The sequence below is a fragment of the Trichosurus vulpecula genome, chromosome 2 (assembly GCF_011100635.1).
Source record: "Trichosurus vulpecula isolate mTriVul1 chromosome 2, mTriVul1.pri, whole genome shotgun sequence".
Lineage (NCBI taxonomy): Eukaryota > Metazoa > Chordata > Mammalia > Diprotodontia > Phalangeridae > Trichosurus > Trichosurus vulpecula.
The window spans coordinates 58,410,974-58,424,586 of record NC_050574.1 but is presented as its reverse complement, the minus strand read 5'-3'; the positions used below and the strand labels follow the sequence as shown (position 1 = coordinate 58,424,586).

At 42.8% G+C, this 13,613-nt stretch overlaps 1 protein-coding gene across 3 annotated transcripts in view; it reads right to left on the bottom strand.

Annotated features, from left to right (window-relative positions):
• NIPAL3 (NIPA like domain containing 3) overlaps positions 1–11,638 on the bottom strand; it is a 58,395-nt gene extending 46,757 nt beyond the window's left edge. Inside the window, exons 1-2 of one of the 3 annotated variants that reach the window (XM_036746737.1) lie at positions 11,510–11,638; positions 7,061–7,297 (exon numbers count right to left, since the gene is read on the bottom strand). In XM_036746737.1, coding sequence (XP_036602632.1) covers positions 7,061–7,153 — 93 coding nt within the window. In that variant the 5' untranslated portion in view covers positions 7,154–7,297; positions 11,510–11,638. The remainder of the gene's footprint in view (positions 1–7,060; positions 7,298–11,509) is intronic. The other 2 variants (XM_036746735.1, XM_036746736.1) reach the window with 2 other exon arrangements.
• Positions 11,639–13,613: the final 1,975 nt, after the last annotated feature.

Genomic DNA, 13,613 nt, shown 5'->3' with positions numbered 1-13,613 from the left:
TTATATATATATATAGACACGTACATGCATATATACTTATATATACACATACACACATATATGCATATGCTTATACACACACACACATACACACACACACACATATATATATATATATAAACTAGTATATGTGAGTTTATGTGCATACACATACATATACTATTATTCTCTTTGTAAATTCAGTGTATAACACAGTGCCTGGCACATGGTGGGAGATCAGTAAATGCTTTTTTAATTGAATTTTTATTAAGCCCAAAGCTGTCTTCCTCTGCCTTCTACTCGCTGGCCCTAGTTCAGGCTTCTGGAGCCATATAAGGAGTACAGTATACGGGACAGAAGACCAGACAAAGAGTCACAGGTTAACGTCAGGGGTTGCTGAAACCTGGCTCATCCCTCCAATGTTCAATTTTCAGTGTGGGCACTTACACCTTTGAAATGAGCAAACTAAAAATCAGAGTTATTAATTGTACAGTCTTTAGGAAGGGATAGAAAAAATGTTAATAATGAACAATGATCTTTAAAGTCTATTGTTTTCAAAGATCTTGTTCTCAAACACTTACCGGCACATTCCTGGTTAAAGTCCCACTTCAGACACTAAGTTGTTTGACCCTGGGTAAGTAACTTAATGGCTTCATGGTTTTCTCCCCTATAAAATGAAGGTGTTGGGCTAGATGGGGGGGTGGCTAGGGGGTGCCATAGTGTATAGAGTACCAGGCCTGGAATCAGGAAGACTCCTCTTCCTGAGTTCAAATCTGGCCTCAGATGCTTACTAGCTGGGTGACGCTAGGCAAGTCACTTAACCCTATTTGCCTCAGTTTCCTCATCTTGAAAATAAGCTGGAGAAGGAAATGGCAAACCACTCCAGTATCTTTGCCAAGAAAACCCCCAAATGGGGTCACAAAGAGTTGGACATAACTGAAAAACAAAGCAAAAACAGGGCTTAGTTGGCTACTCGGGTCCTTTCTCCCTCTAAATTCAGGCTCCCATTTCCTTTTCTACACATCAATTCATAAGATATTCTAAGAGACACTACTCCTTCCCTCAGTCTTCATTTCTCTAGACTAAAAAAAATCCCTGTTCCTTGAGTCAATTTTTAAATGGCTTGGTTTCAAGTTCCTTCCCCATGTTGGTCACCTAGCTCAGCTGGTCATTGTCCTACCTAAAATGTGGTACCCAGAACTGAACTCAACCCCCCAGATCTGTTCTGATCAGGGCATGTCAAGTGGAGTCAACAAGCTTTCATTAAGCACCCACATTATACCAGGCACTGCCCTAAGCCCTGGGGATACAAAGACAGTCCTTGCCCAGAGGCAAAGGATGCTGGGATTTGTTTTATGCTGAACTCTTTATACAGCCTGACATTATTCTCTAGGGGACCGAATCCTTTCCTTTTGCGTACTAAATAGTTAAATTTTCTTTTATCTTCAGCTATGGCCAGAAACTACGATCAGCCCCAGGTACCCAGTTACAGTTATGCAGAGCCAACTGACTGGATAATTTTCTCTGTATGAGGAGTTGAGCAAAGTTCCTCTATCAAAGCAAATCTGCAACTATCCGCAACATATACTCATAGAGAGTTTTCTACACAGAACAGGCACTTTTTCAGTTCTAGGCACAAGAGGTATATTTTCAAGAAGTGGTCCTCTGCTTAGTCCCTTGTCCCAAGGAAAGAAAGAACTTTTAGTAAAATGTAAGCTCCTAGGGCAGCTACGGGGGAATCACAAAGACTCATCTTCATGAGTTCAAATCTGGCCTCAGACACTTACTACCTCTGTGACCCTAGTCAAGTCACTTTACTCTGTTTGCCTCAGTTTCCTCATCTGTAAAATGAGCTGGAGAAGGAAATGATGAACCGCTCCAGTAGCTTTGCCAAGAAAACCCCAAATACAGTCATGAAGAGTCGCATGACTGAACAGCAACAACAACCTCCTTGAGGGCAGGCCTGTTTTTTTTTTCACATTTGTGCCCACAGGGCCTAGCACAGTACTTGGCATGGAGTAAATTGTCTATTGAAATGAACTTGCATTCAAATGACAATGTAGAAACCTCATCAGGGCAGCTCTTGACCCACTAGAATGTTACAGAGAATGAAGCATTTCCTAAACCCTGTCACAAAGAGCCACACAATTACTATTCAGTGATACAAAGGGCCACACAACTACTGTTCACTGGTGTAGCTTCATATCCAAACACCTCAAAACAGCCCAGCCATTCACTTGGGCTAAAATGTCCCCCTTGCTTCTCGGAGTGTAAATTCACAGGGCCACCAAGAACACCCACTCACAGAGAGCTCATTCACTTTGATCCAAGGCTTCTGAAATCTGGCCAAAAAAACATCACATCCTGGACAGAGGTCCCTCTCACTTGAATTCTCTTGGACCTCCTTAACCCTATTTCTATATGGGGCAGCTATTTAAAAAGCATAATTAGTCTGGCTTAATAAATGTTTGTTGAATGAAATTCTGTCCTGGTGGGGAGGAGAAAAGAAAGTACTAATGTCTGGTCTGATCTGAAGAACACTCCTGTTATACAGAGTTAAACATTTCAGGCTTACATTCTACTGAACTCTCTTATTACTGTTTTGGTTCAAAGATGGGTTGCAGATTTCCCCTTAATTGTGGCTTGTAGAAAAACTGAGTAAGATCTATCACTATGTTCTGGGCTAGAATATATGTGTGTGTGTGTGTGTGTGTGTGTGTGTGTGTGCGCGTGCACGCGCGCACACACGCGCGCACACACACACACACATATATACAGACATACACACACACATAAATATGGGGGGTGTGGCCTATATTTTGACCAATAGAATACTTGGGCTTAAAAACCCTGGGAGATCAAGATGTACTCAGGTGTAGTGGAAAGAATTCTAGTCTTGGAGTAAAAGACCCAAGGTTTCCATTCTGGCTCTGCCACTTACTAAAGGAGACAAGTCCTTGACCCTGGACAAGTCACTGTATTTCTCTGAGCCTCAGTTTCCCTACCTGTAAAATAGAGATAATAATGTCTTGTACCATCTACTTCCCCCTCAAAACAAAATGAAACAAAAGCAAAAAACTTTGTATAAACTATAAAGCAACATGTAAATGTGAACTGTTATGGTCCTAGAATCTCACTGTTCAAAAAAGATTGGACCAAAATCTGTAACTTCTGCCCATTAAACAGATTTCAAGTGCTCTTCACTTTTTGCAAATGATGCATAATAATTAGGATGATTTCACCAAGGAACATCTGGACATATTCATGAATATAGTAGTAGAGAGATAGAATGCTGGGCCTGGAATCAGGAAGATCCAAGTTCAAATTCAGCCTCAGACACTTACTAGCTACGTGACCCTGGGCAAGTCACTTATGTTCCATTTGCCTCAGTTTCCTCATCTATAAAATGGAGATAATACCAGCACCTCTCTCCTAGGTTTGTTGTGAGGCTCCAATGAGATGATTGGAAAGCACTCAGCATAGTGCCTGGCACATTGTTGTTCAGTCATTTTTAATTGTATCTCACTCTCTGTGACCCCATTTGGGGTTTTCTTGGCAAAGATACTGGAGGGGTTTGCCACTTGAGGAAACTGAGGCAAACAGGGCTAAGTAACTTGCCCAGGGTCACTCAGCTAGTAAGGGTCTGAGCCCAGATTAGAATTCATCAGGTCTTTCTGACTCCAGGCTGGGCTCTCTACCCACTGTGCCACGTAGCTGCTGCCCTTGGCACATGGTAAGTGTCATGTAAATATTAGCTATTATTTTTCCAATGGGTGGCACATAACAGGTACTTAATAAATGTTCTTTGACAAATGATGTGACATACTTGGAACTAGAAATGCCACAGAAGCTACTAAGGGCAAAAGCAACATGAGGAGTCCACTCACTGATGAGGATTTTTAGAATTTAGGAGAAACTTTCTAGTTTATTAGATTGCTTACCATCTTGGGGAGAAGCAAAGGGAAGGTGGGAAGGAAGGAGTTTAGAACTCAAAACTTAAAAAAATACCAACATATTAAAAAATTGTTTTAATGTGTAATTTGGGGAAAATATTATTTTAAATAAAAAAAGAAAGCTTGGAAGAGACCTAGGAAAGAAATTGAAAAAAGAATGATAGGGGCAGCTAGGTGGTGCAGGGAGTACAGCACTGGCCCCGGAGTCAGGAGGACCTGAGTTCAAATCTGGCCTCAGACACTTGACACACTTACTAGCTGTGTGACCTTGCGCAAGTCACTTAACCCCAATTGCCCTGCCTTCCCCCCTCCAAAAAGAAAAGAGTGTTAAACAGAGAAAAGATAGAAAAGATTTGCAAATATATACATATTTATAGTTTTATATTTTATATATATACATATATATAAAATATATACATATATAAACATATATATATATTATATATATATTATATATACAGAGAGAGAGAGAGAGGGAGAGAGAGAGAAAGGGGGGAGAGAGGGAGAGAGAGAGGGGGAGGGACAGAGAGGGAGGGAGGGGGAGAGAGAGGGAAAGAGAGATCTAGCATATATATAAAATATATAAATAAAATAGTACACATGAAGGTTTTGACCATAACCACTTAACATCCACCAGTCTTCCCAACTTCCCGTCACTCAGGACTGCAACCTCTGAGTCATCCTCAATTCTTCCTTCTCCCTCTGTTGATTCTACCTCCCAAATCTCTCTTGATTCTATCCCCTTCCCTTTATCATGTCACAGCCACCACAGTGCAGCTCTTATCACCTCTCACCAGGACTATTCTAAGTCTCTTAATTGGACTCGAGATTTCTAATCACTCCTAATTCTGGCTCTACTTCTTGTCCCTTGTCTAACCTTGAGCAATTCCCTGGGCCTCAGTTTCTCTGTCTGTAAAATGAGGGGTTTGTTGGGCTAGATGGTCTCTAGGGTCCCTTTTAGCTCTAAATTTGACTCTATGACCCTTTTCTCATTCATCATCCACAAATATTTACCAAATACTCCTCAAGCATAAGGCTGACCATGTTACTACCTTCTGAAGGATCTGTGGCCACCCTTTATTGCCTCTAGGACAAAACACAACCTCCTCAGCTTGGCACTGAAGATCCCACTCACAGTCTGGCCCTGGCTATCTTTCCAGCTTCATTTCCTGTCATTCTCCTTGGCACTCTCCACCTTCTGGCCAAATGTGCCAAATGTTTGCCATTCCCTGAGGCTGACATCCATCCTCTCTTGCTCGCTTTTGCACAGGCCATTTCTTCCCCCAGCCCCCAAATCTTAGAAAGCAGTCTCTCCTCTATTCTGCTCTAAGAATCTCTGGTTTCCTCAAGGCTCTGAGCTCAGGAGCTATCTCCTCTGGGAAGCCTTGCTGGATTCCTTTACTTGGCGTTATCTCTCTCCTCAAATGATCCTGCATAAACACATGTTCTCATGTTGTAACCTCTAGTAGAGTTTAAGTTTCCCAAGGGTAAGGGATTCTTTTCAATTTTATCTTTGTACCCTAGCCCATGTAATAAATAAATGGTCAATAAATGTTTGGTGGCTTAGATTATCTAGCTTCATTCAATTACAAGAACATGTTTTAAGCACCTACTATGTGCCAGGTAGGAGCAGCTACATGGCTCAGTGGACAGAGTGCCAGGCCTGGAGTCAGGAAGACCTGAATTCAAATCTGGCCTCTGACACTAGCTATGTGACCCTGGGCAAGTCACTTAACCCTGTTTACCTCAGTTTCCTCATCTGTAAAATGAGCTGGAGAATGAAATGGCAAACCACTCCAGCAAAATCCTTTACATTATGAGCTATTTGAGAAGAGGGGTTGTGTTTTTGGTTTTTTTGGTATCCTTAGTACTTAGCATCATGCTTGGCATGCAGTAGGTGCTTAATAAATGCTTGTAGACTGACTGAATCTCAGATTCCTTGTATGAAAATGAGGAGATAATGCCTGAAAATACTCTATAGAGAGTTGTGTGAACAGTAACATGTTATAGAAATGTGAGGTACTGTTATTGCTTCTGCCCTGACAGAGAGAAAAGGTCAATCCTTAACAATAATAGCCATTGTCCGCTTGAAAGTTTCCAAAACACGGTATGTACCAACCATATCCTATTTGAGCCTCACAACAGCCCTGTGAGGTAACAGTATTCCCATTTTGCAGGCGACAAAACTGAGGCTCGGAGACATTAGATGACTTTCTTGGGTCATACAACTTGGAAGCATCAGAAAGGTTTCAATCTCCAGCTCTCTAAGAAACAAATCCTTCTCTCTCTCTCTTTCTCTCTCTCTCTCTCTCTCTCAATCCCTCCCTCCCTCCCCCCCCCCTCTCTCTCCTTCCTTCCTTCCTTTTCTTCCTTCCTTTCACATTTTCCCTTCAAGGAGAAATAAATACCTTGCATTGATTATCTTTTTTTAAAATTTATTTTATTTTTCAGTTTCAAATTCTCCCCCTCTCTCCCACCCCTTGAGAAGGCAAGAAACATGATACCCTTTGTACACATGAGGTCACTGCACTATCTTAAATGACTATAAGAACCATGTTGGTCTGTCCTACATGATAACCTCTCCAAAACAGTGATCATTTAGTTAGCAGCTATACCATTCTGATCTCTTGGTAGGTTTCCCTTGCTGGGAAACAGAGATGGTTCATCAGATTTAGATGTCTGACGCAGAGCAGTAGACTAGAGGGGTCAAGAGATCTGGATTCAAATCTCAGCTCTTCCACTACCTCTCTATATAATCTTGAGCAAACATTTCTGAGTCTCAATTTCCTCACCTGTAAAGTGAAGCTGTTGGCTTTGATCATCTCTAACCCTTAGCTTGATAAAGGAGAAGGAATAAAGGAGAGCGTTCAAATCCTGCCATTGGTGCTTCCAATTCATGTAACCTTGGGCAAGTCACTTAACCTCCTGGGCTTCAATTTCCTCATTTTAAAGATGAGGGGTTGGACTAGAGGACCTCAGAGGTTCCTTTTTTCTCTAAATCTATGAGTAACCTTAGAAAAAGTGATTAAACATACAGCAAAATCTCCACTGAAAGCCATCTAAAGAAATGTTAAATTCTCCAGGAAAATAATTAAAAAAGAAAAATCAAAGCACCAAAAAGCCCTTGCCTTGTAAGAGAAAGACATTTCATTGACCAAGACAGTCGTGCTTGTGGGTGGAAGCTGCTGGAGCTGCAGATCGGGGCTGTTGGCTCCTTCCATGGCGGTCTCTATGCATACATTTCTTCTTGGCCGTCACTTGGTAACTGAAAATATTTTCGGGTGGAAGACTTTAGGTAAGGCAGACACCGGAGTCCATCTTTCCTTCTGAGTTTTAACTACTCCCCAGCTTCCATCTTCTCATTGCTAGGCAAAAGAAACCTCAAGTCATTCATTCATTCCTTCATCGACCCACCCATCCCACATGAATTAGTCACCAATTGTATTCAAGGCACTATGTTAGGTGACAGACCTCCAAGTTACCCTTTCCTGATCGATAGCCCTGTTTCTTTCCAGCTCTCAGAGAACAGTTGATTTCTTCCTTCATGGACAGTTCTTGTAAGCAGGGGTATGGATTTAAACTTCTTCAGATGCCCTAGTATTAAAGGGCATTAAAAATTCACCCAACAAGGAGACAACAAGACCAATTCTGACACCTAAGACCGATGTGCATTTAGAATAACACATACCCAGACTATGATAAGATCCTCTCAACTGGTTTTCCTGACCCTGCTGTGCCCCGATTTCTAATCTGCCTTCATGGGGATTTAATAGACACCTTCAGAATCAGGCTACAAGCATTTATTAAGTGCTTGCTGTGCCCTAGGCACTAGGGATACAAAGAAGGGGAAAAATAAGCCCAGAACTCTAGGACTTCACATTCTAAAGGAAAACAACATGTAAATAACAGTGCCCCCACGAGATAGACGCAGGGAAGGTGGGAATTAATCTTGGACTGGAAAGCATTGATGGCTGGGGCGGGGGTGGGGGTGGGGACACTAGGAAACAACACTTCCTGAAGCCAGAGACTGCTAAAATTTTGTCTTTGTCATCACCAGCACTCATCACATAGTAGGCACTTTACAGAATGCTTGTTGATTGCTTGCATAATAAATATTTGTTGAATGAGTGAACCTTCTACTCAGGTCCCTGCTTATGTTCTGCCATCCCGTGTCCCTCTGTTCCCTTCCTTCCTTCACAATCCAACAGAAGTCACGTTTCTCCAATGTTCTCTAACTCTAATATCTGCAGTTTTACTACTACTAATGATAATGGCAAAGTACTCTGAGATTTACAAAGTGTTCTTCCTCATTTCGCCTTCCTTAAAGAGTAGGTAGCGCCACCACGACTACTAGCCTCATATTACAGACGAGGCTCTGTCTCTTGAGAGGCTAAATGACTGGTCCATCATCACGCAGTCAGTAGCAGTTGGAGGATTCACACCCATGTCTCTGTAGGTTCAGAGCCCATCAGGGTTTCCATTACACCCAATATCCTTCATATCCTTGTCTCTCCCAAATGAAACAAAAACCTCTCTACTCCAGAGAGAGCCACCTGTGTTTTATCTATCTATCTTCCTCTCGCCCACCCCCTCCAGCTGGCACAAGCTGCCCCTCGTAAGGTGGGTGGGGCGCTGTGCAAGCTAGAGCGTCCTTAAGAATGCCAGAGAGAGTTCCTGCTGACTGGCCTTGCACAGCTGGTCATTTCCATCCCCACCCACGGAGCAGCAGAAAACCCCAAATCATGCCAAGTTTCTCCTTCCAGGATCTCCAAACCCTTTCCCAGAGGAAGGAATCTTACTTAATTAATGGTTCTGTAGTACTTTAGAGTTTGGGAAATGCTTTACAGGCGTTATCTTATATGTTCCTCACAGCAACTCAAGGTGGCAGGTGCTAGTAAAAAATTCCTATTTTACATATAAGGAAATTGAGAATTAAGAGGTTAAATGACTTATCCACAGTGGCAGATAGTGGCTCAATGGATACAACACCAGGCCTGAAGTCAGGAAGACCTGAGTTCAAATCCAGACCCAGACACTTACTAGCTGTGTGACCCTGGACAAGTCATTTAATCTGTATCTGCCTCAGTTTCTCCAACTATAAAATGGGGTAACAGCAGCACTCCCCTCATAGGGTTGTTTTGAGGATCAAAATGACATAACATTTGTAAAGTGCTTAGCGCAAGGCCTGACACCCAATAGATGCTACGTAGATGCCTATTGTCTTCCCTTCCCTTCCCACGGTTGCACAGCTCGCTGAGCATCTGGGGCAGGATCTGCAGCCAGGTTTTCCCAACTCCAAGTCCAGGCAGGGCTTTCTCAACGTGCCACGTCGCTGCTGACACCACATACATCTTGGGCGTTTTGAGTCTGGGGAGCCCACAGAACATCCAGGTGGGGATGTCTTGTAGGCAGTTAGCAGATGCATGTTGGAGTCATGGCTTTTGGCATCCCTGGCGTGGAGGAGCCGAGTCGAGTTGTGGGAGTTAGAGATTGCCAAGGAAGACCCTGTAGTGAGGGCTAGGACAAGGCTTAAGGGCAGATTCTTGGGAAACAAACACATTAGTAGGTAGTTAAATTGTTCACAGTCCCCTCCAGACGGTCACTGGACTGTAAGAGATTAGAGCCTCTAATGGGTGGTCTTGGTTTAACGGGCACAGTATACGTGAAATAGTCGGGAACTTGGAGGCAAGGGAGGTCCTGGTTCAAGTCCAGCCTCTGACACCAATCATATGGCAAATGATCTCTTTGAGCCTCAGTCTTCTCATCTGTAGAATGGAGACGATGATTCCCACAGTATTGTTATGGGGAGGCAGACAACCAGAGCAGGAGGCAGGAAAAGCTGCCTTTGACATTTACTAGTTGTGTGAACAGGGGCACACTTTATCTTCTAAGTATTAATTTCTTTATTTTGTAAAATGGAGATGCTGCGGTATAAAATGCCTTCCTCACTGGGTGAAGGTGAGCTTCAAATGGGGGAAGTAGCCCTTAGCAGACCCTAACATTTAAAAATGAGGGATTATTATTCAATCTATAAGCATTTATTGTGTCTACTGTATTATTAGGCCAACTAAGGACCTACTAAGTGCAGGAGTGGGGGGTGGGGAGGGACAAAGAAACAGTCCAATTACAAGTAAAGATAGTTTTCAATATTCATTTTTGTAAGATTTTGCATTCCAAATTTTTCTCCCTCCCCCTTCCCCAAGACAGCAAGCAATCTGACAGGCTACACATGTACAATCATTTCCACGTTAGTCAGGTTGTGAAAGAAAAATCAGAACGAAAAGGAAAAACCACGAGAAAGATAATACAAAAACCCCCCAAAAAGTCAACAGGCATTTCTTAAGGTTTGACTATGTTCCACACATTAAGCTAAGTGCTGGGGATACAAAGGGTGGGGGGGAGACAGCAAACCCAGAATGGGTCAAGGACGCAGACAGGGGAGGGGAGTCACAAGTGAAAAAGCAGGAAAGGGAGCCAGGTTTGGAAGAACTTTAAATGCCAAGTGGAGGAGTTTCGATTTAATCCTAGATGTGATTTGCAAGCATTTTAAGGAGACAGCATTGAAATAAATACATATAAGATATATCTCCTGTTCTCAATGTAGATGAGAATTCTTATCCTCTAAATCCACAGAAGAGTTTCCACTCACCCAGACCAGACAGACATTATTAAAATAACTGAGGGTAGTGTAGCACCTGGGGCATCCTGAATGCCACACCAGGAGGCAGGAGGCCTAGGTTCCTGTCCAAACTCTCCTAATAACTGGCTGTGTGACCTTAGGCAATTCACCCCCATCTCAGTCTCAGCTGTCTTGGATTATTAGGTGATATCTATCCTCTTTTCTAGAACTCGGGCCTAATTAAGGTGGAAATATTATTAAAGGAAATATATTACAATAGCTTAAAATGGTCACATGGGCACAGGGATGCTTTTTGGTTTAACCCTTTCTCTGCTGAATTAAGGAAGCCTAGGCCAGGTGAATGGGGGTGGGAACGAAGCAAAAAATTAGGAGGCTTGGGTCATAGATACAAGTCCAGTGGCCTTTTGACAGATGGGTAAATTAAGACGTGCCCAAGGCCACACAGGTGGGAAGCATCAGAGGGACGATTTGAACCCAGGTTCTCTGGCTCCAGATTAGCGGAAGCACCCATCCGGGAAGCTCTGGGGTGTGGCCCATAATAGAAGAGTTAAAAAAAAAAATAAACCTCACCTAAAACAGAGTCTGGGGTAAGGCTATGAATACAGGTCCTTTTCCTACCTGAGGTCATTCCTTTACCCAAAGTTAATTCAGTTCACTTCCTGGTTTGCTTCACCCCAGCTATCACCCTCCATCAAGTAACAAGATACCCCCATCCCCCCACAAGGTAAATGCAATTCGGAAAGAGCATTTTTTAACCACGACACTGGTCAGAAAATAAGCCTGGTCACAGGAAGCACAGACCAACTGAGAAATGCATCAGAGATGACTGATAATGAATTAACTTTCCATCTACTTGGGGAAAATAAACACAAACATTCACTTTCCCAAAGCGCCCCAACCAAGCCCCAGGCTGCGTCCTCCAGCGCGTTTGGCTCACCTACACACCCTCCATCCGCCAGTGGCTTCGTGGGGAAGGACTCCGGCTGCCCCCACCAGAGGGAGAGGACCCCCGGTTGATTTCTTCTCCAGCTGAGCTCTTCCCGGCTGGTGCAGCGCTTCGCTCTCCGAGGCGGGGCCTCTGCTGGCCTGCCACTTAGCAGTGACGCTCCGTGACGCTAAGAGGGCGTGAAATTGACATCCTCAGGCTATTGGCTGGAGCCTGACAAGCTTGTCTGAAGTGTGGGGAGAGGCGGAGAAGGGGAGGGGACGCCCACGGGGCTCCTGGAGCACCCACGTTCCATGGCGGGGGCTGGTCATTTCAAGGACAGGCTGGGCAAATGAGGATTGGCTGCAGGGATAGCATCCAGCACTGATTAAATAAACCCTTGCTAAACAGAAAAGAAAAAGAATACCTTCTCCTGGAAACAGTGATGGGATGAAACTGATGCACTACGTAGGTGATTTGGGTGGTTAGGAAGGGTCAGGAAGGAAGGTTAGAATGGAAACAGAGACACCAGTGAGGAGGACCAGAATGAGAAAAAGGAAGGAGGGAACAGATGAGAGAAGTTGCCAAGGTAAATTCCATGGGATCTGGCAAATGATTGATTGGATGTGGGCGTAAGGGAGAGGGAGGAGTGAAAAGATGAGATCAGTGGGACATCCAGGTAAAGATACCTGACAGGTGTATGGGAATATAGGCCTGGAGCTGGGGGTTAGTTCTTGGTTATAGGCAGCATCATAAAAAGGAGAGTGCAAAGTGATGTGAAGATTAAGGACCCTGATCCAAATCCCACCATTGCTGCTTACTACCCATGTAAACTTTTGACAATCTAGGCCTTTCTGAGCCTCGGTTTCTTATCTGAAAAATGAAGCATTTGGCCTACAAGGCCTTCAAGGTGCTGTCTAGCTCTAAATTTATGATCCTATGAAATAAGATTTGGTAGTCTTCTGCATACACAGTGATTGAAATTATGAGAGTGGACAAAGGCAGACCTTAGAGGGTCACAAGATTTTAAAAGGTCATTGATTTAATGAGGTCATTTGTAAACTGTTTTACTAGATTTGGAAGGGACAAAAGCCAAGTCATAGGAATTAAGGAATCGCAGCCAATAACTATAGACTTTCTATAAGTCTGACAATGAAATAAGGTCAAGTTGTCTTTTCTTAGGGTGGGGGAGATCCATGCCTGATCATGATCAGAAGAAGTTACTAGGAGAGGTTTTGATTGGAGATTGAGGTAATAGAGCAAGGTCAGGTCCTTTGTCCAAACTGTCCCCCATGACTGGAATACATTTTATCCTCCCTTCAACTTGGAGAGTCCTTATCTTTCTTTAAGGCTAAGCTCATAGGCCATTTCCTACAGGAAGCTTTTCACGATCTCCCTAGTTGTTGGTATTCTCTCCCTTCTAAAATTACTGCGTATAAGTAATAAATGATCTAGTGTTTAATACACCAGAAGATCCAAGCTTTTGGAATAAGAACTCAACATCTGACAAAAATTGCTGGGAAAACTGGAAAGCAGTTTGGGAGAAACTCGGCATAGATCAACATTTCATACCATATAACAAGATAATGGAGAAATTATTTAGACGTAAAGGGTGATATCATAATTATATTAAGGGAGCATAGAAAAATGTATCTGTCAGATCTAGGGATAAGGGAAGAGTTTATAACCAAATAAGAGATAGAAAGCATCACAGGACATAAAATAGGTAATTTTGATTACATGGAATTTAAAAAGCTTTTTCATAAATAAAACTAATGCAGCCAAAATTAAAAGGAAAACAGAAAACTGGGTGGGAATATTTTTTATGGCAAGTTTCTCTCATAAAGGCCTCATTTCTCAAATCTCTAGGGAACTGAGTCAAATTTATAAAAATATGATTCATCCCCCAGTTGAGAAATGATCAAAGGATATAAACAGGCAGTTTTCAGAAGAATAAATCAAAGCCATCAATAGTCATGAAAAAAATGCTCAAAATCACTACTGATCAGAGAAATGCAAATTAAAATAACTGAGATACCATCTCATACCTGTCAGATTGGCTAACATGACTGAAAAGGAAAATGACAAATGCTGGAAGGGATGTGGAAAAATTGGG